Here is a 24,742-nt window from a genome sequence, read left to right as displayed (position 1 = left end):
TTAGGCAGAAATAGAACATTATGTTTCTTGTTTCTACCATTTAATAACACCTAATTTCACAGTTTCTTTGTTTGTCAGTGAAATGAGGCTACTGAATGGCAAAATTAATCAAGTACAAGCTCTCTCTTGGATCCTTTATGCATTATGAGCTCTAAATCTCATAAGTCATTTTGGTTTTTTCCCCTGAGAGACCAAAATCATCAGACAAAAGGATTTGGTGGATTGCATCAGTACCTGATGCTGCTTCTGCCTAACTGTCGCATTTTCTAATGAAGAGGGGTAAGGTAATGCATGTAAAGAGGTACAGTGGAAACGTACTGCAGCCATAGGTATGCATTTTTCTGCCTTCTGTTCAATCATATTATCTGATAAAAAAATGGAATATATAAGCTTGTTATCAGTATCGATCATTTTAAGCTTGTGTTATTCTCCATGATCATCTTTAGTTTTATATCTAATATATAAATGTTGTCTTTAGTTGTTTAATTTGCCACGGGTCTTGAATTGAATTTCACAATCTCGTATTATTCTTTTTACTTCTTTCATTTCATTAGTATTTGACTTAAATCTATCACTTGTATTTTTAGAGCAAATTTATCACATGCTTCTCATGAAATTCATGCTAGTTTGCATGTTATTCACATAATTAGATTGAGAACAGGTTCATGATATGGAATTACAGCATGTATGTTATTTAATCAGATATTCGTATGCTTTTGAACTTGTAGTTGATGTTATTAAGGCTAGCTAATTTAAGATCGCAGCCTTCGATTATTTGAGTTGGTTGATTTAAGATCGCAACTCTTAATAGCTCGCTGACCTACGTTCATAGTTAATGTTTTAAGCTAGGTGATTTAAGATCGCAGCCTCCGATTATTTGATTTAGTTGATTTAATATCGCAACTCCTAATAGCTCGCTGACCTACGTTCACAGTTGATGTTACAAAGGCTAGCTGATTTAAGATCGCAGCCTCCGATTATTTGAGTTAGCTAATTTAATATCGCAACTCCTAATAGCTCACTGACCTACGTTCATAGCTGATTTTCTTAAGGCTAGCTAATTTAAGATTGTAGCCTCCGATTATTTGAGTTCGTTAATTTAATATCGCAACTCCTAACAACTCGCTAACCTACGTTCATAGTTGATTTTACTAAGATTCACTGATTTAATATCACAACCTTCGAACAGCTCGCTGATTTAATATTGCAGCTGATATCGAGCAATTTTCTTTGAGTCTGTTGATTTACAATTTTTTTTTTACAAGAAACACAATTCGCAGTATTCTATAATAACCTTTTGACTCCTCTACCACATTGTTGAACAACAAAACTTATTCAGTAAAGTTTCGAGTTAAAACTTACAGAGTAAACCCCCAATTACACACTTTACACGAGTTAGCCTATTTTAGAATAGTCACTTTATAACTCTTCCTCGATCAGGTGGGAGACAAATTATTATATAATTATAATAAAATGTATAATAATAATCTGACCCAAAATATCAATTTACCTTACCCGAAATATTCATGCTTTAAATAGCCCCAAACACTCCATTTGAGAGGGGGAATGGTACTAAAAAAGACCCATCTTTATTATCTTATTCTTCCTCTCCTCCTGAACCAGAAGACAGAACAATCTTCTCTTCTTTCATCTCTATCGTCGATACAATGTATCAACAAGATCAAAAATAATGAAAAAATATATTGATCCCCTACCTATCATCTATATTATTAGTTTATAATGCCTAATGCCGTACGTACACATGATTTTTTGCATTTTATTTTTATTAATTTTTAAAATAATATAATTTTAATTACTATAATTAATTTGTCGTGTTATTTGACCCTTCGAACATAAGTAAAAAATATTAACATATTTAACAATTCAAATATTATAATAAGAAATTAAATAAATAGTTATAGTAATATATAATATAATTTTACTTCAATTAATTATAGTAAGTGAAAATAACAACTAATAACATAATTAACATATATAAATTATTAGATTATTTGCTAATAAAAATTATAATCATTATTAAAGCATTTTACAAACTATAAAAATTGAAATATTTTAAAACCCTTCACTATTCAATAATTTTCTTTTCTTAATATAGTTAATAAACTGGACATAAAATATCTAATAGATAATATAATTAATATAAATATAATATATTAGATTAGATTAAATAAATTACTATTATAAAATTTATATTTCTTGAAATATTAAGTTACTTATTATATAAATTATTTAAAATAAAAGGAATATAATTGTTTTCCTTTTTATTTTTTATTGGTGGTAACTTAATAATTTAATTTGAATTTGAATTTTTATTTTTATTATAAAATTATTTAATAAAAGTCTTTTAATAGAATCAAACTTCTTATTCTTACTGATAATTTTTATCAAGTAAATTTATTTAACCAAATATTTTAGTAAATCTAGTTCTCGACTCACATGCATTGCACGTGATTTTCTATGTTTAATTTTAAAATTTATTAAATAATATATTTTATAATTTATTAAATATATATATTCTAATTATATGAGAATTTGTCTATTTTATAATAAAAGTTTATTAATTGTGAAAATAATTGAGATAATAAAAATAACATTTTAAAAGTAATGAAAATAAAAAAAGTGAGAAATAACTGATAAGTGATAATAAAAATATTAAGTAATTAAATAAAATAACTTATCATTTGATTATGAGTCAAAATTTCTTCTACAAAGAATCATTACTTTGATATTTTATTACTTTTGATATAAGATTATTAAATTCAAACAATAATTAAACTATCGAATATAAAATAATAACAACTAAACATCTCAAAAACGTACTTTTTTTGTGAAGAAAATAAAACCTATTAAATAAAGCTAAAATATGATTTTTTTAGTAATTGTTTAGATATTATTTTGAATTTAAATGCATATATTTAAAGTGTTAAATATTAGTTTTAATTGATAAATAAATGTAACACTAACTAAGTGATAATTAATCTAAAATAAAAAGTGTAATTTAAGATCTAATTAAGTGATAAAAACAATTACAATGATAATCAAAATATTATTTATTTTATATTAATAATTTTTATGAAAATAATTTTATATTTAAGATCTAATAGAAGCAGTATTAATAAAATAATTACTTCACATTACATTATTGATTTTATATATTTAAAAAATTAGAAATATAGACAATACAAAATATTAATTCTTAATTAATCGATTTTTTTATCTTAATTTCTCAAATAGATATGAGTTATACTATTTGTTGAGTCGAGATTTGTATTAAATTAAACCAATTTGATTAGATGCAATCAGTATTCATACAAATTAATATTTAATTTAATTATAGTTTTTTTTGAATTTTTACGTATAAATTAAGAATAATAAATAAATTTATACATTATTGATTATTTTACAGATATATTAGTATTATCTTTATATATATAATGTTAATCTCACATATTTAATTTTTATTAATTATAAAAATTATTTTAAAATTATTAATTATTATCGTATAAAATAAAATAATATTTACTAATTAAAATACTTTGGTTTTTTATTATTTTTAATTTATCCAATTATGTTAAATTATATTATGTTATTTTTTAAAGAATAATTTTAAAAGATATTACCAAATTAATTAATTTAAAATTAATATACTATCCTATTAATTAACAATTAATTAATATTATAATAATAAAAATTATTATTCTAATGTCAATTTTAAAAAATATATAATAAAAAATAAATAAAGAGAGATATAGCTTAAATAAAAGAATTTAAAAATATTTTTAGAAGTTTATAATGACGTGGTAGTCTATTATTTGAATTTCCTTTTAGTTTAGATAATAATTTTAAATTTTTTGATAGTTTCAAGTATTAAAAAATAACTTAAAAATAAGGTATAAATAAAATAAAGTAAAAACAGGTTTAAGTTCGTGGAACGTATTTTTTAGGGTAAATTGTAATAATAATTATCTAATTATTAATGTATTTTTGCTTTAATTATCTGAGTTTAAAGCTTTTTATTTTAGCCACTAACGTATCGAAACATCTAAATTTCGAATTGATAAAAAGAAAAATATTTGAAATTTAAAATTAGGTAAACTTAAAAGAACAAAAATCAAACTGGAACATATAATAACAAAGATGTAAATTTTATTTAATTAGTAGCCTTATTTCCAATAATAGCTAAAATGTTTGAATTAAGTTGATCAAAATTTGTCATAATCATGTCCATTTCAATAATCAATTCATTTTTACATATCTTGTAGTAAATTTAAAGAGAAGAGCACAAAATAATTAGTGAATAGTGGGCTTTAACGATGGGCCTAAATTTTAAACTAATTTAATTTCTTTATAAATTGTGTTATTATATTTCATCCACTATGCTTCCAACTCATGGTTCCTACTTTTACTACACTTCTTCGATTACATATTTATATAGCTAATCTAGTTATAATAGGAAAAGGAACACAAACTCATGTCAATATTAACACAAAAACCAACTCCTTTTCATTGTTGGATTATGAAAACAATTTACTATATATGTATGCATGTATGTATGTATCTTCCATTCCACATACGCATCAAATTAAGAAATCATCAATACTATGGCAACTTTGAAAATCTTCTTCTTTGTCCTTTTGATCCAATGCACTATATTCACTGGCTCTTCTCGTCAGTTGAAGAAGAGCAACGTAAATATTGATAGCTATGGTGACAATACATTCAATGTCATTAGCTTTGGAGCTATTGGAGATGGAAAGAAGGACGATTCTAAGGTTTTCTTTAAATTTTATCTGCTGTGTGTGGTGCTAATTTTAAGGACTGGTGTTGTATGCCTACTGATACTAAATGCTTGGCTTAATGTCGTGTATAATATAATATGTATGTACTGTAGGGGTTTAAGCGTGCATGGGATGCTGTTTGCGATTCATCAACTCCGTCACCAACCTTTCTTGTACCTCAAGGGAAGACGTTTCTGCTGCAACCTTTAACTTTCAACGGCAAACATTGCAACTCTAATAACATTACTTTCCAGGCATTTCTATCTATCTTTCTCTACTTCCATTGCAAATTCAGTTATATATACTTAGCAATAGTACCAGTAGTGTATAAAACTAAGGATATATAGTATTGTATTAATTAGAAACTTTGCATATGAATTGGGGTGCAGATTGATGGGAGAATCATAGCCCCAACCAAACCTTCTGCATGGGAATGCAATACAAATTGTCACCATTGGATTGGCTTTAAGAATTTCGATGGTCTCCACATTCAAGGATCTGGTACCATCAATGGCCAGGGAGATAATTGGTGGAAACTTTCTTGCAAAGATAACCAAAAGGTAATTGTTTATATTGTAGTATAAGCACATAAGATTTTACATTATGGTAAAACTTTCTTGTTGGGTTTTACTGATATATACATGTCCATTGCTCTTTGTAACAGTCGTGCCAACTTCGGAAACCAACGGTATGTGTTCAAATTTCAAGTTCTTCAATTTCTAAAAATATGTTTTACAAAGATATACTAATTAAGTTTTTAGGTATGGAAGAATAAACATTGACATAAATTGTGTATACTCTAATTGTATGAGAATTATGTGATTTTTGGTTTTAGGGTTTTATGATAGGACACTCCAAGAATGTAGATATCAAAGGTTTAACCTTTGAAGACAGTCCCAAAATGCACATTGCATTTGAAGACTCTACTTCGATTCATGCCACTCAACTTACAATCAAAGCTCCGGGAAACAGCCCCAACACTGATGGCATTCACATCCAACGTTCCACCAATGTCTCTATCCACAATACAACCATTCAAACTGGTTTCTTTCTTTCTTTCTTTCTTTGCTGGTTTCATTTCATTGTACTTTCCATATATATGTTTGTTTTAATATTATATATATATATTTATTCATTAATTCAGGTGATGATTGTATATCAATTGGAGATGGCTCTAAATATATCAATATTACTAACATCGAATGCGGTCCGGGTCACGGAATAAGGTATGCTCTTTTACAATCATCTTCCTTTCTTGTTTTATGATTTTAACTTTTTGTATTAATATTACTTTTAATATTTGATTGCCATATGAAGCATTGGGAGCCTTGGAATTATGGGGAAAACTGAGGAAGTTGAATTTGTTCATGTAAGAAATGTTTCTTTCCATGGAACAACTAACGGAGTTAGAATCAAAACTTGGCAGGTACTTATAATGCATTTCTTTAATATATATATATATATATATATATATTAATAAGTATTATATAATTGATAATTAGCATTGTTGTGTGTTTAGGGAGGATATAGTCATGCGAGGAACATTAGATTTGAAGATATAACTTCTCATGCTTCAACTCGACCTATTGTTATTGATCAATATTATTGTCCTCATAAACAATGCAAGAATCAAGTAAGTCGTTAGTTTAATTTATTGATATGGAACTCAACTTGTAGGACAACGTGACTTCTTATCCCCTTATAGGATTGTTAATGGTTTTTTCGTCCATATTTAAAAATGAAGTAGTCTTAATATGTTAACTACTATATATATTTTGCAGACATCAGCTGTGAAGATTAACAATATAGCTTATGAAAACATCAATGGCACATCACATAAAGAAACAGCAGTACAACTTTCATGTAGCAAATCCAGTCCTTGTAGGAACATTACCATGAAAAACATTAACTTGAGAAATGAGAAGCAAAAAGGCAAAACTTCATCGTATTGCCTCAATGCTCATGGCTTGAGAAATGGAAGGGTCCATCCTAATGTACCTTGTTTGGACAAACATGATAATTTCTAGACTCTTTTTTTTTTTTTTTAAATTAGCACATAGGAGATATTAAATTTAATGAATTTTATTATGTTATAGTTTAAATGTATTTTTGAGGATTATTATATAAAGTAAATATATGTTTAAGATGGATGATTGATTCTCCCCTTTAATGAAAAATATGATTCAAGTAATGAGAAATTCAATATGAATGAGCATTGAACAAAACTAAGAAAGATGAGCCTGATTGATTTTCATTGGACCTATCATCTCCATCGCAACAATGGAAAGATGGTTTTACCTATTATGGCTGAAGAAAGAACATAAAAAACTTGGGTTTGTAAGCACAAGTTTTAACAGAAAATATTCCAATGACTAGAGAATAGCAGCACACTGAACTGAGCTTGTTTGAAGTATTAAAAATCATTAAGAGAAAAACATTAAATGGAGATGCGGGGTATCGATCCCCGTACCTCTCGCATGCTAAGCGAGCGCTCTACCATCTGAGCTACATCCCCTCAACGTTTAAATTTTTTAATCTTTTTTCTATAATAAAAAACTAAATTGCCCCAAGTTTATAGTAATCGCTTTCCTCTTACTATGTTCTGAACTTTCTTGGCCTGCTTGGAATACTCATATTTTTCAAATATCTACAATTAAAATTAAAATTAGGTAATTTATTAATGAATTAAAAAAAATAACTAAAATTAGGTAATTTATTAATGAATTAAAAATAATAATAACTAGTGATAAATATTTAATACTCATATGTACTTCCATAAAAGGTTTAAGTTTGTATTGTATTAAAAGTCTCACTCAAAAAATATTATTTAATTAAATCGCAAGTAGAGTGAAAAAGAAATATGTTTAAGTTTTAGTTGATATTAATTTTAAATTCTATTGTGGGGAATTTAAAGTGTAAACAAAGGCTTAATCGTTCAAATAGAAAAAGTTACATTTTGTCTTTTTCATAAATGATAAATTTTAAAATTAATATATGATAAAATTATACTTTGGTTCTCTTAAAATAAAAATTTTCTGTTTAATCCCTTCAAGAAATGATGAAATTATAAATTAATATAAAGATAAATTTACATTTTGACCAAACAAAATATTTGTAAGTTCGACTCTTCACCCAAATTTTATCTCTAATCAATCACTACTTCTAAAAGAATAAAGGGTAAATTAAATCCATAGTTACTCTAAAATATGATTTGTCTTATTTTAATGACTCTAAAATTTTTCTTAATTTAATTATTTTAATTAAGATAATTGTCTAAATTAACCACTATAATTAAAAATTTCATTACCCCACTAACAGATTATTAACATAACACGTTAACCCATTGAATGACTAACACGTGATATTTATTCGACTAAAACTAAAAACCTCTCAATAATTAACCAAATCATTTTATTTTTATTATTTCTTTTCTCTTCTTTCTCTTCTCTAGCTTTTGTTTCTATAAAAGCCACAATACCACTAAACCAAGCAAACCTTTCAATTTTGAATTAAGCATCTTAGCCATCCTTCAAAAAAATACAAAATGGTGCAGTTTACTCAAATACAAGGTTTAATTTCACTTGTAACTTTAATGTTTAACTTTTTTTTTCTAATTTTTTAATTTTAAATTATGCCATTAGCAGTGAAATTAACAGTTTTTAATAGCAGAAGGACTTGATTAATATAACTTCCAAAGGTTAAAAATGTAAATAGAACATTTTAAAATTTAGAGACCAATTTAGAATATCAGTCATAGTTTGGGGACACTTGGTGCAATTTACTTAAGATTCCTACAGAAGAAATCCGACAAAACCAAACTACCTTCCAAGGAACAATATTGCCTTCATTTCTTTGGTTTGACCTTTGCGGGAAAAAAAAATGGGTTCTTTTCTTTCAAGCTTGTTAGGCTCTTCCGGTTCACCATCAGAGGATTCACCATCTTCATCTGAGTCTTCAAGGGTCTCAACCTTCCATTCAGCTCCAAGATGGCAACTTCACTTCAATTCTGTCAAAGAGAGCCCAAAGCTTGTATCTTTCTCTCAACCCCAAATCTCAATTTTCTTCTTCTTCTTCTTCTTCTTCTTCTTTTTTAATAATTATTATTTGGGGTTTTTCTTTATTATATGAAAGATCTGACTCTGGGTTTTTGTTACTTTTTATTGAACCAAAAAAAATGAGATTAGATGGTTATAGATTTCTCAGCTTCCTGGTGTGGACCATGCAAGTTCATGGAACCTGTTCTGAATGGAATGGCTGCTAAATTCACTGATGTTGACTTTGTAAAACTTGATGTTGATGAGCTGCCTGTATGTATTTCTGTCCTTTGTTTTTCTCTTTACGATATAAACTTTTTATGTAATTCTTCAATTTTGCTTTTAGCTTACAAAATTTTAATAATTTTTTTTGTTTATTTATTGATTTTCTTGGTGTTTTTAGGATGTGGCACAGGAATTTGGAGTGCAGGCAATGCCAACATTTGTGTTGGTGAAGCAAGGGAAGGAAGTTGATAGGGTTGTTGGAGCTCAAAAGAATGAGCTTGAGAAGAAGGTTGAGAAGAATAGATGCTAAAAAGACTATATACGATATCTGCAATTTGAAATTTCAGTTTGAATACTTAAATTAATAAATATGTCAAATGGAGTTTCTTGAGTATGATAATGCTAAATAATGCTTTTAACTCTTTATTGTGGAATAATGATGGTTTTATGTATGTAAATTTGATAAATCTATGGTCATAAGCTTTTAATTCACTTGTTTTACTATGTGTTTCTTTCTTACGTATTATATTGAATTTGTGGGTAAAAGTTACCGTGGAAGATTTTGGACAAGGAATTAGATTGTATTTTGTCTTGTTTACTTAAAAAATGGGTAAGTTAGTCTTTGTAAAATAGATCCAAGAGTAAATTGCTCATATCTTTTTAAAATTCGTATTGTTAAAAATTGGCATGACTGACAGAATAACCTAACAATGACACGTGGTATATTATGTGTATCTCTTATTAACGTACGAGATCAATTTTTAACAATAAAAATAGATAATTTTTATAATAAAAGGATCAGTTTGTCTTTTGATTTAACGTATAAAGACTAATTTGTTTCTTTTTGTAGAATAAAGGTCAAAATGCAATTTGATTACTAGTTCACGAGCTTTCATGATTTTTTTATCGAATTTGTGTCATAGTCCCTAAAACAGAAGGGATGTCGGTATGCTTCATCTTTAATCAATGCCCTCTAGGATCACAGCTTCTTCATATTAACAACATAGGTTTCTTGATAGGGCACTAACCTAGAGGTGTTCACTCTTTTGATCATCTTTATGCTAGTTTGAGTTGGACTTTACAATGATTTGAGTTGAATTCGAATAGTTGAGTTGAATTTGAATAGTTTGTGAGTAAAAGTATCTAGTTTTTACACTAAGAGGGAGCATTGAAATGACGTTGTACGGAAAGGAGATAGATAGAACAGTATGCAAAAATTACATTGAAGCCATGACAAACAGGAGTCTATGAAGAAGATGAAGGATTTAAACGTATAAGAAAGCAGTTACTGCATTAAGATGACATATTATAGGTCATTATTACTCCCAGCAGTATATGTACAATAAGTAGAGCCGAAATGTATTATGTCTTTTTCAGACAGTGTACGCTTGCTGAATTGTGTCTATGTCAAGACCCTTCAGTCTAACTACTGATTCGACGTGCCCTTTTAGCGTAGTCAGTTCCCTCAACCTGCAAATAGAATTGTCATCGGTTACACATTCTGTATGAATTAACTGAACTAAATTCGAGTTTGAAGCTCTTTGATGGCAAAGTTTAGTGTTAGCTTATGGTTAATGGATGCATATACCTTGCAATTTCAGCTCGTCTCTTTGCCTCTTCAGCCATTTGATTAAGTTCATTGTAACTAGTTCGGTCGCCAAACATCTTGGTGTCCGGTGGCTGCAATCCATGGAGTGTCCTCTGAGCATGCGCCCATTTCAGTTCACGTTCTTCTTTCCCGAAGTCTTTCTTCCTTGTGAAAGCGATCTGTGAAACAACCACCCGTAAATGAAATATCAGACAAGTTTCTTGGTCTAAAACAATGAAAGATATTCAATCAGTTGAAAAGAATACATACCCTTTGTTCGATGACGAGATCCCAAGCTTTTCCACTGAGGGCGTATCGGATGAAAAACTTGATAAAATCGAGTGGAATGTAAAAGATAAGGTTGTAAAGCCATATCACACCTGCCCAACCCCATCCAATTCCTTCAATTGCAGCAAAACCCCAGTTTGCATATACTGCTATTAATGTAGCAATCTGTTCATCAAACAAAACCAAAAGTTCAATACCAGTTTGGTTTTTTTAGGTTATTTCCGGTTTAATTTGGTTGATTCACATGCAACATCTTGTAAGACTGCATTCGGTTCCTTGTGCTTAAAGCAAACTAAACCAGAAGATTACTACTAACCAGCTGAGCTACGACAAAAGCCAAAACCAGTAAAAGACCGGGACGCTCGAGGAAAGACCAACTCCTTGCTCGTGTTACAAATATGAGAGCTTGACTGATAATGCTCACTTGCAGGTATACTGCCGAAGCAAGCATTTTTATGTCCTTGCGGTCGGTTTTCTGAAGGCTTTTAACCCCAAATGTTCTCTGAAACAAAGAACACATTATCATATTGATTAAAATTAAACATACAAGTCATTGTAATGTAATTATAATCTCTTACAGGGAAGAAGTCTGTCTTGTATGCTGCCCAAAAGAAAATGACAGTCATCATGGCTAAGTAACCACCAAGAATGATTCCAGTTGCAAAGATTTCTGCTAACTTCCAACTGTCTGGCAGTGGAGATGGTTTCACTCTATCCTTGGATATTGTCATAATGGTGCCTGCAGACCAATGATTTCGTCAGCAACTCTTCATGTTCAGCAGTTCGACTGAGGCCGAATTTCATTCAAGCATGCTAAATGGAACCAGAAAATTGCAGTTTGAGCATATTAAGACAAGCAAATACAAACCATCATTAAGGATAGCAATAATAAGGACCATGAATGGAGGGAAATCAAACTTCCATATCAATGCCAATAACATGAAACCGAGCTGTCAAGCAAGAATGCAGAATATCAAGTTAGAAATCCAGCAATGTATTCATATGAAGGCAATATTTCAGATCCGATGCCAAAACTTACCACAATACGGATTGTAATGGAGACTGCATATATCTGTGAATATGAAAGAAACCAAATGACTTAATTAGACAACAATGTCGATTCAAGTTTTGATTGAATGGCATAGGCCATGGTTTAGACTCACTGTGTAGTTTTTCATCCTCTGGAATATGGCTCGACTGGTTAGTACAGCACTGATGATGACACTAAGACCAGGTTCGGTCAAGACAATGTCGGAAGCACTACGAGCTGCGTCGGTTGCATCAGCCACAGCTATGCCAATGTCTGCTTTCTTAAGAGCAGGAGCATCATTGACCCCATCACCAGTCATTCCACATATATGTTTCCTGGCTTGTAGGCGCTTCACAATCTCATACTTGTGCTCTGCATCGACAATTATACAAAAAGCCATATAAGCGAACAACAAGGATGGGAAGAAGCATATTCTAGAACCGAAATCGAGCACCACATTTTAGATGAACTGCATCCAAACATCAAGAGTCAAGATGGGAAAGGAAAAGGTTAAGATACCAGGGAAAACACCAGCAAAACCGTCAGCTTTCTCAATCAACTCATCAACTGGTAAAGCAGCAATAGACTCTTCTTTGTTTTGTCCTAACAAGGATGATGAGGGATACATATTGGTTCCCATTCCGAGACGACGTCCTGTTTCCTTTGCTATCGCCAGTTGATCACCTAATGGTCATCAGAGAGATCAGTAGAAGGAAATATACTCGAACAATTTCTCGCAAAAGGGAAATGCTCAACTCAAAACCGAATTGATATTAGGACATGCACCTGTGATCATTTTCACGTTCACTCCGAGATTCAACGCCCTTCGAATTGTATCTGCACTGTCATGTCTAGGTGGATCGAACAAAGGCATCAGGCCAATAAATTGCCATGGACCTCCTGAGCTCTCCTTTCGTCCGTCAGGAACTTCCTGAAAATCGATTGATAAGAATGTTATTGGTGTCATATCAAACATAAAAGGGATACACTTGATGAAATTTCAGACTACATGATATATTTACCTGATATGCTACTGCCAGTGACCGCAATCCACGCTCCGCAAACTTATCAATTACAGCATGAACTCGACGTTCCAACTCTGATTTATTGTGTGCAAGATTAAGAATCTGATAATCACACCACAGCAATGAATTACTTTAGAACGGATTTGCACTACTATCAAAATATTTTAAGTACTAGACAACATATGAGCCTACCTGTTCAGGTGCACCTTTGCTGACTCGGTGCATTCGACCTTGATTATCAATATATGTAAGAGCCGTTCGCTTATCGGTTGGATTGAATGGAAGGAAGTGAACTTCTTGAATACCGGCTCGTGCCTAGGTAGTTTTTTTGAGGCAGTAGAAAAGAAACCAAATTAAGATGAGAAGTACTAGATTGAATCATGTTTGAGACATTAACGGTGAGGGGCATACCTCCTTTGGATCAGCCAACATCCCTACTATAGCAGCATCAATGGCATCCTGGTTTTCCAGCCGAGATGCACGAGCTGCCATCAGAACTACAGTATCGGGATCTACTCCTTTCGCAAAAATCTATTCCACAACATCCATATAAGTGTTGGAACTGGAAATAAAATCCGAAAGCTAGAAATAAAACAGAAGCAACTGTCAATCTACCTCGATAAGATTTTTGTCAACTGATAACTTGTTCAATGTCAAAGTTCCGGTTTTATCACTGCAAAGGACATCCATGCCAGCCATTTCTTCTATTGCTGTCATTCTTTTTGTTATAGCTCCCTGCAGTGACATATTTATATCATCACGATCAAGCAATGATCGTTGAAACAAGCAAAGTGGCACGATGAATTAGTGCAAACCTGAAGAGATAAGCGATGAGACCCAATTGCCATTGTAACAGATAGAACTGTGGGCATGGCAATAGGAATTCCTCCAATGAGTAGTACCAGCAAATTGTCGATTCCAGGACGATACTCACGGTCCTGAATCGGGTACATAACGATGATTTCTGTTATCATTCCGACTGCGATGGAACATATACAGAAATTACCAATGGCAGTCAACACCTGTTTAACAAATAACCCAAAGCATTTCATCAATAAAACAAATGCAAAAGAACTTGGAAGTAAACATCAAGGTATTGTGCAGCTGATGTTATAGACCTTTTGAAAGTGACCTTGTTGATTTGTTGAATCAACAAGGTGAGCAGCTTTGCCGAAGAACGTATGAACACCGGTGGCGATCACGACGGCTTCAATCTCTCCTTGTTTGCATGTAGAACCCGAGTAAATACTGTCACCAGGGCCTTTCGTTACCGGAAGAGACTCACCAGTTAATGAAGACTGCAACACGTGAAAACCCAATATGAAAGTTAAACTGATACAATCTCAGTTCATCCAACAGTACAATGAATCCATTGTTGTTTTCAAACTTAACCTGATCGATTTTGAGTGGATCACCATCGAGGAGTCGAGCATCTGCCGGAATAATGTCCCCGAGTTTAATGCTGATGATATCACCTGGAACAAGAATAGAGGCCTCTTCTTCAGACCACTTCCCATCTCGAAAAACCTGAAAATGATTTTTTAAGTCAAGCAATTTCTTGTGAAGGTCATTCAAAAGGGTGGCTTGTTCTTCCATACTACCTTAGCTTTAGGAGCAAGACGAGCCATTAAAGCAGCAGCTGCATTGCCAGCATTGTTCTCTTCTATGAAACTTATTGTTGAATTAATAATAAGAAGAGTAATAATCCCAACAAAATCTTGCCAGTCAGGTGGTTTCCCCTGCAAAACCAAACATCATTCAAGGGAATCCTTAAAACTTTAAGTTACTAAACATATATATATATACTCACTCCTCCATTGGCAAGAGCAATAGCCATGATAGCAGCAGCTTCCATAACCCATGAGAGAGGGTTCCACATAAACCCCAAGAACTTCAAAATTTTACTCTCCTGCAAAAACCCAGAAAAAAGAAGCTCTTGTTTACTTGAAAAAACTTAATTAACTAAGACAATTAGTCCTTTTTCTCAGAAAGAAAAAAAAACACCTGTTTTTCCTCAAGCTTATTATAGCCAAAAATCGAAAGCCTTTGCTCTGCAGCTTCAGTGGTTAAACCATCTCTGTTACACCTCAAAGTTTGAAAAACTTCTTCAAGTGGCACATTTTCCTACACTCAAAACAAGCCTCAAATTCATCAAATATCAAAACAAAACAAAACAAAACAAAAAATCCCAGAATTTTTTCTTTAAAGAGAAATGGAAGCAAAAGGGTTATTATACCAAATCAACAGCTTCCTTAAGCACAGCATCCAAAGTTTCATCCTTGTTTTCCATATCAATAAAGTTGGTGTTTTTCAGACCTTAGACACCACAAGACTAAAACAAAAGGAGAGAATTTGAAAGACTTAAAACACAAAGAAAATCAGAAATTGAGGAGACAGAAAACAGACTCCATCATTTCCTCTGCAAATACTCTGTTTTTTCTATCTTTCTGGTTAATATTGTTTGTTTTGTCTCATAAGAATATCAATAACAAATGAGCCAAATTACTTATTTTTTTTAAGGGTAGGATTGTTCTAAAGTAGGGATAATTTTGATAACCATGGACAAAGTTAGATTATGTACTTGGCTGGTACCCTCCCTGTTACTATCATCTTCTCTATATTTTTTGAATTCTCTTTTTTATTTTTTTGTTGTTCTTCATGATTCTATTTTGGAAAACAAATTTAATTTATTTTAAAGTATTTTTTTATTTTATATTTAGAAATATATACAATACTAACTGAAATTATTAATTTCAATCTCTTCAAATACTCATTATTAACTTGAAAATTGAATATTAAATTAAATTAAATAATTAGCCATATGATAGTCTAATGGTTAAATATGTTGATAGTCTCAAATATAATTTGAGTTTGATTCGCTAATCGTATTGATTATTCGAACTATACCAAAAAAAATTATTATTTTATTTAAATTAAAAAAATTCTTTTGCGTTTAAGTTAGGTGCACCTTTTTACCATTTTCACCCATTCTCACTTTATTTCTTTTTTATTTTACTAATTAAAATAAATATCTCACTCACTTTTGCATTTAATGCAATATTAAAATTATGGGATGATATAATTTAATATTAATTAAGGTACTTAATTGCATTATGGTATCGTTTATGCTGATTGGAACCTAATCCAATTTTTCCTGTTAATGTCGTTTATACCAATTTATTTTACCTATAGAGGTGAAGCCAAAATTTTTTTTTTAGGAATATAATTTCACTATTTCACTATTTTAATATTATGTATTTTATAATTTTTAAAAGATTAAATTAAATTTTAATAATTTTAAGAGGGTCAAGTACAATTTTACCTTTATTAATTTAAAATTTAAAAATATAAATATAAATTTAATAATATTGGATTTGTTGAATTATGGTTTGTTATAAGTATAGTGTGGGATAATATTATTTTTAATTTATAAAATAAATTTTTGTTTATTTATTTTGAGTTTGTTTAACCATAAATTATATTTCTAAAATTTGTTAAAGAATATTTTATATAATTGATTACTATTTTATTTTTGAGATTTATTTAATTTTATTATTTGATATTTATCAATATTTTATATATATATTTAAAATTTTAATAATAATAAATCCGAAATAATAAACCAAAATAAATTAATACCAATATATATCAATACTGAAAATGTACGTCCATCAATACGGTATTAACTACTTTATTATTAACATTAAAGTTATGATGGGTAGGAATGTAAAACTAAAAGGTTTTCTTTTTAATTTAATTTTAACTTTTTCAATGACATTGACTAAAGGTTGTTCTGTTTTTTTGCATGTAAAAGATGTCTTTTTAAGCAACTTTAAATAAATTTTATAGTTTCCCATTTTTTTTCTTTACAATTTCATATGTTTTAGAATTTCAAAACCCACTTCATATATTTGATGCACTTTTACTTTAGAATTCTAGATAACAAATGGTTAGGTGAAAGTATTTTCTTAAAACTATTGCAAAATTTTGCTTTTAAGTCCTTCTACTTTTATTACATTTGAAATTCTTTTATTAAATTTACGTTTAATAAAACATTTTTTTATTTTAAAATGTTATTTAATAGGATTAATAATTAGATATGAATTTTAAAATCTAAAATATAATAAAAAATATATTTTAATTATATATTACATAAAGTAAGGTATACAAATAAATTAAGAAAGATGGGGACTTATTGACTTGACAACTCATATATTCTATCAATATAATTATTGGATATTACAATATATAATACTTTATTTAATTTTAAAATAAATATAAATATTTTCTTTATATTTTATCAATATAAATAGGATAATAATGCATCTCAGTGCATTCAATTCATATCTTATTACATTAATAATATTTATATCAATCGAGTTAAAATTTAATCGAAAAATATATTTAAATTGTTAAATATAATAAACCCATGCACCACACCACATGATTTATTGCTTTCAAAATATAAAAACACTAACCGATAATTATTTAAAGAAAAAATTACCGATTGAATCTTAATTGATTGATATAAATATTATTATTAATTTAAAAAATATAAATTTAAATATACTGAATTGCATTACTCTCTAATATAAATTTTCCTTAGAAGAAAAAAAGAAAAAGAAAGAGAAAGATCGTTTTCAAGTCTTAGTTGGGCTATTTGTTCCCCATCCCACACGACACCCCCATTTGAAAATTAGGCAACAGAAGATTACATTTCAATTATACATATGTACAAGTAATAATACTAATAATAATAATAAAGTTTGTCCATGGTAGGAAGGCCCTAGATGGGTTGAATTTCAACCCTTTTGCTCAAATTTTTTTTATTTTTATTATTATAATTTTATTTACAATTTTCAGTTGTATAATTATTTTATAAAATAAGGTTCAATAAATTTAAATATTCAAATTTCGACAACAAAAAATATAATTATAGGATCAACCACCCCAAGATTAGATCAACAAAGATGTGGTTAAGTTGAAAAATAATTCCATAAATCATTCAAAGTTTGGTGTATAAACCTACCAAAGAATGCAATTAAGTAGATATGAACATCTATAGGTTTTAATATTTTAAGGTTTCCCATTTTTTACTAAAACTTTATTTAATATGATTGCTTAGCTACCAAAAAACCAAAACCAAAAAAAAAAAGACCAATTTGTAATTATATTTTCTTCATATGCATTAATTGTTAAGTGACAATTAGTTTTCATTGTAAGATTCCTTAAAAAGGAAACCTCCAATTTTAAAGTTGTAACAAGATTAGCAGCGAGTGTTTCACTCAATCAAGTAAAAAAATTTCGAGTTAATTCAGTTGATGAGTCTTATTTTATTATTCTAACTCGATTTGAATTTTTTCGAATAGAGTCGAGTGAAATGAAATTTAAGTCTAGTTGAATCGAGTGAAATTGTTCGAGTTAAATTAAAAAATTAAATATGTTAAATTAAAATTTTGTTACAATATAACTAATTTCATATTAGAGCATTTAAATTTGAAACTATATATATTTTAAAAATATTTCAAAACACAATAAGAAAAAAAAATACTTTAACATGATAAACTTGAATTATTAATTAACTTATTTAGATCCTAAAATTATTATTTTAAAAAATTTTAAATTTTTTATATATTCTTTAGATATTTTATAATTTTATAACTTTTAAATTTTTTTTTGTAATCTTTGTTAAGAGAGAGAGACCAATTTGCTCATTTTCAAAATTGATAGGGACCAAAGGGATATTTACACCAATATGTTATTCGAATTATTCGAGTTATTCAAATTGTAAAATTCAACTAGACTCAAAACTCCAATTACTTATTCGAGCTGACTCAAAAAATCGAATAATTTGAATAATTCAGTTTGATTAACTCAAAATTTGATTTTTTTTTTAAAAATCAAATTAAATTTTGTTCACTTTTAACCAATGTTATTTGATTCAGATTAGACTGATTGGTTGAAGTATCCGATGAGATATACAAGTTGAACCAATCTTTGATTGGATAGCTCAAAATCAATAAATAATAAAAAATTAAGAAAAAAAAACAAGCGATTTAACCAATTTTATAAATTTATAATATATATTTTTTTATTTTTATGATAGTGTAAATAAATTTTTTATTTTTTTACCATAAATAAAAGATAAATTATTTTGAATCTATGTGATGGCTCGATAATTAAGGGTGTTCACCCTAAGTCTAACCTAAGTTCAAGTTTCACTAGCCGTGTTGATTGTTTGAATTTTACTCTATTATTATAATTCACCAAAAAAAATTATTATTGTTTTTGTAAAGTTCAAAAACTTGTGATGTTGAATAATGAATAAAAAAACCCCAAAAGATTGGTTTTTATGAATGTTGTGAAACACATAAGAGGTAAGACTAGAAATTAGAACTCTGAAAAGTCCTTCAAAACATTGGAGTAATTTCAACTAATTTGACTCAAACACGTCACAACAGTCCTCCCTTTTTTTTATAACATTTATTTTATTTCATCATTTTTGAATTTTCCAAGCAATTTTCAATTTCAGTCCCTGAGTAAATAGTTTCTTTAAAACCAAATATATTTTTGTAAAATTTCAAAATAAATTTTTTTTTTAAAATTGTTTAATTTTAATTGTGATTCCAAACCCATGTATAATACAATAAAATAGGTTTCGATGTGTCCAAGGAAGGTGTATATTTCCTTTATTTTATTTTGTTTGGTTGATCAAATTAGTTGGGTACACGTTTTTGGGTCAATTTCTTCTTCTTCTTCCAAACTACTACTCTAACTATCAAAGTGGAAAAAAAAAAATAGAAACCATCAAAGTGGAAAATGAAAATTGTTATTCTTAATTCAAGTTAATTGGTCACCTCAACTTTATGTTGAGAGGAATCTCTTATTTATTTATTTATTTATTTTATATGTTATTTTAAAAAAATTATTTTGAATTTAGGTTTGGATATATTTTGCTTTCTAATTTAGTTGATTATAGTTATAGTTATTCCAATATATATATATATATATATATATATATATATATATATTATTTTACATGTTCTTTGTACTTGTAATTGTACTTATAAACTTTTTCAAAAAAAATCTACAAATGGAATTTAACACCGTATGCTTATAACTTATATCTTAGAATATATTTAAAAATATAAATATAAATAAAAAATAAGATATGTAACAAAAATGTATCTTTAGTGTAAGAAAAAGAAAAGAAAATGAACTTTTGTCTTGCAAACTCTATGCTATGTGTTGAGGAGAGACCGACTCATTCATAAGAAGTTTTTGAAGTATCTTTCATTAAGATGAAAGTTGGCTTGTTTGAAACCCTACATTTGACGTGAGATACTCGCACCTTGTATATAAGAACATTTAGAGCCTTCACTTAAAGGCATCTCAACTTTGTTTTCCCTTTTTATGTGTATACATTAGTATACTTGGGGATGTCCTTTAATTAAGGATTCATTAATTTGTAAACCTTTTTTTTTTTTATATTAGTGAAGTTATCATTTGATGTTGGTGCCCAAGGGTTTATCATTGGGTAATTTCAGTATGGTATCGGTGTTCTCAATTCAACTTTAGTGTTCAGTATTGAAGCTATACTTGTGTGAGATATCACCTGATGTCCCCAATAATTGGTATTAGAGTCATGGTGAAACAATGTTAGTTTTTTAGTATGCTTTGCGATTGCAGCATTGTTTGATCTTTCAGATCAAAAAAGAAATTTTCACTATTGAAGATTATTTGTGGTTACTCGATTACTGGATAAAGGTTTATTTGTATGAAAATGCATGTCTAGGAAAAGTTCTAATCAGGAAAGAATTGGTATTTAAGAGTGTTTTTATGACCCATTACTCTTTCATGGGGACTGACTTGGTGCACTATTCTTAAACTACACTCATTATACTACTATCAAGTGATTGTTATTGAATATTATTAGTTGGTGTTGAAATGACTTTGAGGCCTTTATCAACCTCACCACCCATATGAACGGTGATGTTAAATGCAAAGTTTTCAATGAAGTTGTTTAACAGAATTGATCATTTTGGCCTGTAGCAAGGTGAGGTACTAGATGATTTGTTTCAACATGGTCTAGAATTGTTATTGCAGAAGAAAAACTTGAAGATATGGAAGAGAAAGAATGAAATATATGTTAGGAAATGTGCCCATATTATGGTAAACATGTAACAATTTTTTATTTATTTGAACGATGAATAAATAAAGTTAATTTCACATTTCACTATTATGTCTTTTGTATTTTTATCTTTTATATTTTTGCATGCATAGCAAAATTGTGACAAGAAAATATTAGCTCATTGATCGTCTAAGTTCAAACTGAAGATAAGTGGCATTGTAAGAACGTTTACATTGCGAGAAAGACAACTTACTTTAGTAGATAATCTAAATAAGTTCGTAATCCCATAAAAGAATCGAAGTGAGCATTTGATTCAAATACTGAGAAGGATTATTATGTCGTCTACAATTCCAATTGGGGAGATGGCTAGTCTTGGCTATCGGAGCAGTTGACTCCACGGGTAGAGACATAGATGTATTCATTGGTAGAATGATACATTAGATTAAACCCAAGATGAATTAATTCTGAATCCATTTGTGAATTAATTCACTTGTGACATCCATGGTGTAATTTACCTAAATCCTGAGTTAGTCAATGACCATGCATATGCAATTCATGTGCTTTGATTTAAGTGGAGGCTTATGCTCTAAAGATGATCGAGCCCATAGCCAGTATATTGGGTACATGACTTATGTATGACATGGCTTTACTAGCAATAGTAAAATTCATAGCTCAATTAAAGAGTTAATGATATCCTCTAATTGGTATTGTGTGGACTGATAAATATAGAATGTGGCCCCGAGTTGTTAGTTCTTGAACGAGCAGTTTATCACAACCATTTGTTGACAGTGATTTAATCATTAAAAAGATAATGAGATAAAATAAGATTGTACTAAGTGAATGGATTTAACTCAAAGGGATCAAGAATATCATATAAGGGTAACACACACATGACGAGGTCATTGGATAAAACAGTTGGATGAATTGTTTTCATAAAGAGTATACAATAAGGAGTTTTCAATCATGGTACTTCTTGTGGATTGATTCCATGATTAAGTAATTGCGAATTATTGAAATGATTCTTCTGAACATATTTACAATCACTAGAGCCTAATTGTATATGTCTGATTAGTCCCTCCGCTAGCTCAACAAAAGCTCAATCGGACTGCATTTGAATCAGGAGAAAATTTCTACGATTTTGGAAATAATTTAAGTGAGACGATTAATTCAATGTGGAATTAAATTAGGTGGTCGTGAGAATTGTTCAACTAGATAGTTTGATTAAAGAATTTTCTTAAAAAATTAATTTGGAAAATCTAAGTGATTATTAGGAAAATTAATTTTGATAAAGTAAAATTAAATTAATCAAATTAATTAAAATTAATATGATATTTTTGAAAATTAATTTTCAAGTCAGACAATTGGCCCAATAGGTAATTGAACTTGAAAATTGGACTTAAGATTGTAAATTAGGCCTGGAAGCCCAAAACTGAGACAAAACCCAAAAACTTGACGAACTGGGCCCGGTATATGAAATCGGGCCGACGGTTCAATCGATGGCTAGACTAGACTGGTCAGGTCGTCACTGACTAGGACTGAATCGGCAGTAATCGAACCAGCTCGAGGTGTCGGTGTCACACCTGCATCACCAGACATGGCAGTGCCAGTAACTAAGATGGTGACGTTTCGGTGGACGACGGTGGTTGGTATTCAGTGGCTGAGCAGTGGAAGAGTTACACTCCTACTGGGACTCTACTACAGAATTTGATTTCAGATTAACTATTCACAAAATAATAGTACTTTAATAGATTACTATTAAATTAATATAATCATAGTTGAACTCTCTAAACTCTCCCTATATAAAGAGAGTCTTGGGTCATTATTTCACATACACTTGAATTCAGAAGAAAGTTGTAGAGAGAAAATTCTCTAAAGAGATTATTTCAGAAAATTTCTAGAGATATTTTTTTGATTTACAACTTGACCTAAAAGTTTAGAGAAATTTTAAATTACCCTATTGATAATTTTTGTGAATTTTTTTTGATTCGAAGCGAGCCCATACTCGGTAGACGTGTACTTGAAGATAGCGAAGAAAACTACTCGGTAGAAGTGCTTATCCTAGACGAATCGAAAAGGTACAATTTTGATTAAATGTTTATTACTTTAGATATCACAACTAAGATCTTGTTTTGGAATTTTTTTAAAACTCTAGTTTTTTCCTAAATTTTTTTTCTGCTGCATTTTCCTAACCCGTTTTTTCCAACAATCTACCTATAAGTATAAACCGATAATAAAAATAAATTTCTCTTCTTCTTGAATGATTTGATTACATAGAAAGTCACATTCTTTAAATCTTATACATGTTTTGAGTAATATATAGGAATGAATGTGATATTATATATTTGTTATATAATTATTTTTTATCGCCGAGGTTGTAGTTTTTAGGAAATAGACTGTGGACTATCACCTCCACGTAGGACTATTTTTTTTTTAAATTCGTAGAATTTTTGTGAGCCAGAAACGGATATAGGACTTAAATGTAATTTTTCCAAAAGGAGTCCATGACGAGAAAAAGATGTGATGGTGGTTAAAGACTCAAGGAATGCCTTGTGGTGAAAAATCATGTAATTTTATTTTCTAAAAATAAAACCATGTAAACCTTATCTGAAAATTTAATTTTAATTACCTATCTCATTATATATCTGTTTTATAATTGTTTATAATATTTATATTATGTAATGTTATAGTTGTGATATATATATGAGATGATCCGTAGTTGATCATTTAAAAAATAAGAAGTGTGGTAATGAGAAAATACATGTGTTGTATTGTTCCATTCACTTCTTTAGATTATTCAATAATTGTAAGAAGTGTGGTAATGAGAAGGTGCATGTCTAGGATTGGCTCTGGCTAGGAAAGACTTGGTTTTTAATAGGTCAAATTTGACTCACCTCCCTTCCTTGGGACCTTACTTGCACACGGTTCACATTCACTTTTTCAGTTTTTCCCTTAAAAGAAAAATTATGGAGAATCAAATTTGTTCATTTTTATGATTGATTGATTCTTGTGAAAGAATGTGAATATTATAAAATTGCCATAGCATGCCATGCCTATATTGGAAGCATGTCATTTAGATTAGGTAAGAATGTCGCTAGGACTGTTGTATAATTATTCTTGAAATTTGAAATAAAAAACCTTGCATGTTTTTAAAACATTGAGTAAGAGAAGGTCATTGAACAAGACCTACAGTCTCCATTGATAGTCCCTTAGTGATAGCATGATAAAGTTTCAAGTCGGTTCCTACCTTGGTCGCACCTGAAGGTAAACTTTGTCATGTGGGTTCACTAGATGAGATTTCCTTTCAAGGACAACTAGTCAAGCATGGATTTTAGAGAGATTGTCCTAAGATGACTCACAAATGAGAGCATGTTCATGATGGGTGTTAAGTCAATGGTTACATACTTAAGATCATATCTTATTAAATAATTTCCCAAGAAATGATATTTAAGCTAGAGATGATGGCCAAACGTTAAACGGTCGTTAGTTTGTATGGAGTCTTGAGAATTAAGATTCACGAATGGATTGGATATAGTCTATGTTCTTACTAGTTAATCATGAGACCCTAAGGCGACATGGTTGATAGGTGTGAGAATGATTGTAGCAAATTTTTTTTCCAATGTTT

The 24,742-nt window shown here is 29.5% G+C and overlaps 3 protein-coding genes and 1 non-coding gene across 4 annotated transcripts; 2 read left to right on the top strand and 2 right to left on the bottom strand.

Moving 5' to 3' along the window:
* Positions 1 to 4,622: 4,622 nt before the first annotated feature.
* LOC108455158 (probable polygalacturonase At2g43860) lies at positions 4,623 to 6,826 on the top strand. Its single transcript, XM_053018559.1, has 9 exons — positions 4,623 to 4,793; positions 4,913 to 5,053; positions 5,189 to 5,359; positions 5,464 to 5,487; positions 5,635 to 5,842; positions 5,944 to 6,025; positions 6,117 to 6,225; positions 6,319 to 6,432; positions 6,581 to 6,826. Exons 1-9 carry the CDS (start codon positions 4,623 to 4,625, stop codon positions 6,824 to 6,826), a joined length of 1,266 nt encoding a protein of 421 aa, XP_052874519.1.
* Positions 6,827 to 7,241: 415 nt separating this feature from the next.
* TRNAA-AGC (transfer RNA alanine (anticodon AGC)) lies at positions 7,242 to 7,314 on the bottom strand. The gene has a single exon. It is a non-coding gene; the product is annotated as a tRNA-Ala (tRNA).
* Positions 7,315 to 8,609: 1,295 nt separating this feature from the next.
* On the top strand, positions 8,610 to 9,550 carry LOC108455853 (thioredoxin H2-like). The gene is made up of 3 exons (XM_017754416.2): positions 8,610 to 8,828; positions 8,984 to 9,106; positions 9,237 to 9,550. The coding sequence occupies exons 1-3, from the start codon at positions 8,679 to 8,681 to the stop codon at positions 9,366 to 9,368; spliced, it is 405 nt and encodes a 134-aa protein (XP_017609905.1). The 5' UTR covers positions 8,610 to 8,678; the 3' UTR covers positions 9,369 to 9,550.
* A 687-nt stretch (positions 9,551 to 10,237) lies between these two features.
* On the bottom strand, positions 10,238 to 15,720 carry LOC108456894 (plasma membrane ATPase 1-like). The gene is made up of 21 exons (XM_017755627.2): positions 15,226 to 15,720; positions 14,994 to 15,113; positions 14,800 to 14,898; positions 14,591 to 14,728; positions 14,382 to 14,516; positions 14,108 to 14,287; positions 13,805 to 14,011; positions 13,605 to 13,724; positions 13,401 to 13,520; positions 13,182 to 13,304; positions 12,987 to 13,091; positions 12,751 to 12,895; positions 12,484 to 12,648; positions 12,098 to 12,336; positions 11,974 to 12,006; positions 11,803 to 11,884; positions 11,513 to 11,673; positions 11,251 to 11,436; positions 10,917 to 11,099; positions 10,647 to 10,825; positions 10,238 to 10,528 (listed from the first exon to the last, which is right to left on the bottom strand). Exons 1-21 carry the CDS (start codon positions 15,277 to 15,279, stop codon positions 10,432 to 10,434), a joined length of 2,871 nt encoding a protein of 956 aa, XP_017611116.1. The 5' UTR covers positions 15,280 to 15,720; the 3' UTR covers positions 10,238 to 10,431.
* Between the last annotated feature and the right edge of the window lie 9,022 nt (positions 15,721 to 24,742).

The sequence above is a fragment of the Gossypium arboreum genome, chromosome 9 (genome assembly GCF_025698485.1).
Source record: "Gossypium arboreum isolate Shixiya-1 chromosome 9, ASM2569848v2, whole genome shotgun sequence".
NCBI lineage: Eukaryota > Viridiplantae > Streptophyta > Magnoliopsida > Malvales > Malvaceae > Gossypium > Gossypium arboreum.
This window is presented reverse-complemented; position numbering and strand designations above follow the sequence as displayed.

What these genes read in the sequence shown, in the direction of transcription:
- LOC108455158 (XM_053018559.1), top strand. Translation starts at nt 4,623, where the DNA reads ATGGCAACTTTGAAAATCTTCTTCTTTGTCCTTTTGATCCAATGCACT. An exon ending in CTAATAACATTACTTTCCAG is followed by an intron (nt 5,054 to 5,188) that starts GCATTTCTATCT and finishes ATTGGGGTGCAG; the next exon opens with ATTGATGGGAGAATCATAGC. An exon ending in CAATACAACCATTCAAACTG is followed by an intron (nt 5,843 to 5,943) that starts GTTTCTTTCTTT and finishes TCATTAATTCAG; the next exon opens with GTGATGATTGTATATCAATT.
- LOC108455853 (XM_017754416.2), top strand. Translation starts at nt 8,679, where the DNA reads ATGGGTTCTTTTCTTTCAAGCTTGTTAGGCTCTTCCGGTTCACCATCA. An exon ending in TCAAAGAGAGCCCAAAGCTT is followed by an intron (nt 8,829 to 8,983) that starts GTATCTTTCTCT and finishes AAATGAGATTAG; the next exon opens with ATGGTTATAGATTTCTCAGC. An exon ending in TTGATGTTGATGAGCTGCCT is followed by an intron (nt 9,107 to 9,236) that starts GTATGTATTTCT and finishes TGGTGTTTTTAG; the next exon opens with GATGTGGCACAGGAATTTGG.
- LOC108456894 (XM_017755627.2), bottom strand. Translation starts at nt 15,279, where the DNA reads ATGGAAAACAAGGATGAAACTTTGGATGCTGTGCTTAAGGAAGCTGTT. An exon ending in ATAAGCTTGAGGAAAAACAG is followed by an intron (nt 14,899 to 14,993) that starts GTGTTTTTTTTT and finishes GGGTTTTTGCAG; the next exon opens with GAGAGTAAAATTTTGAAGTT. An exon ending in CTTTTGTCGTAGCTCAGCTG is followed by an intron (nt 11,100 to 11,250) that starts GTTAGTAGTAAT and finishes TTTGATGAACAG; the next exon opens with ATTGCTACATTAATAGCAGT.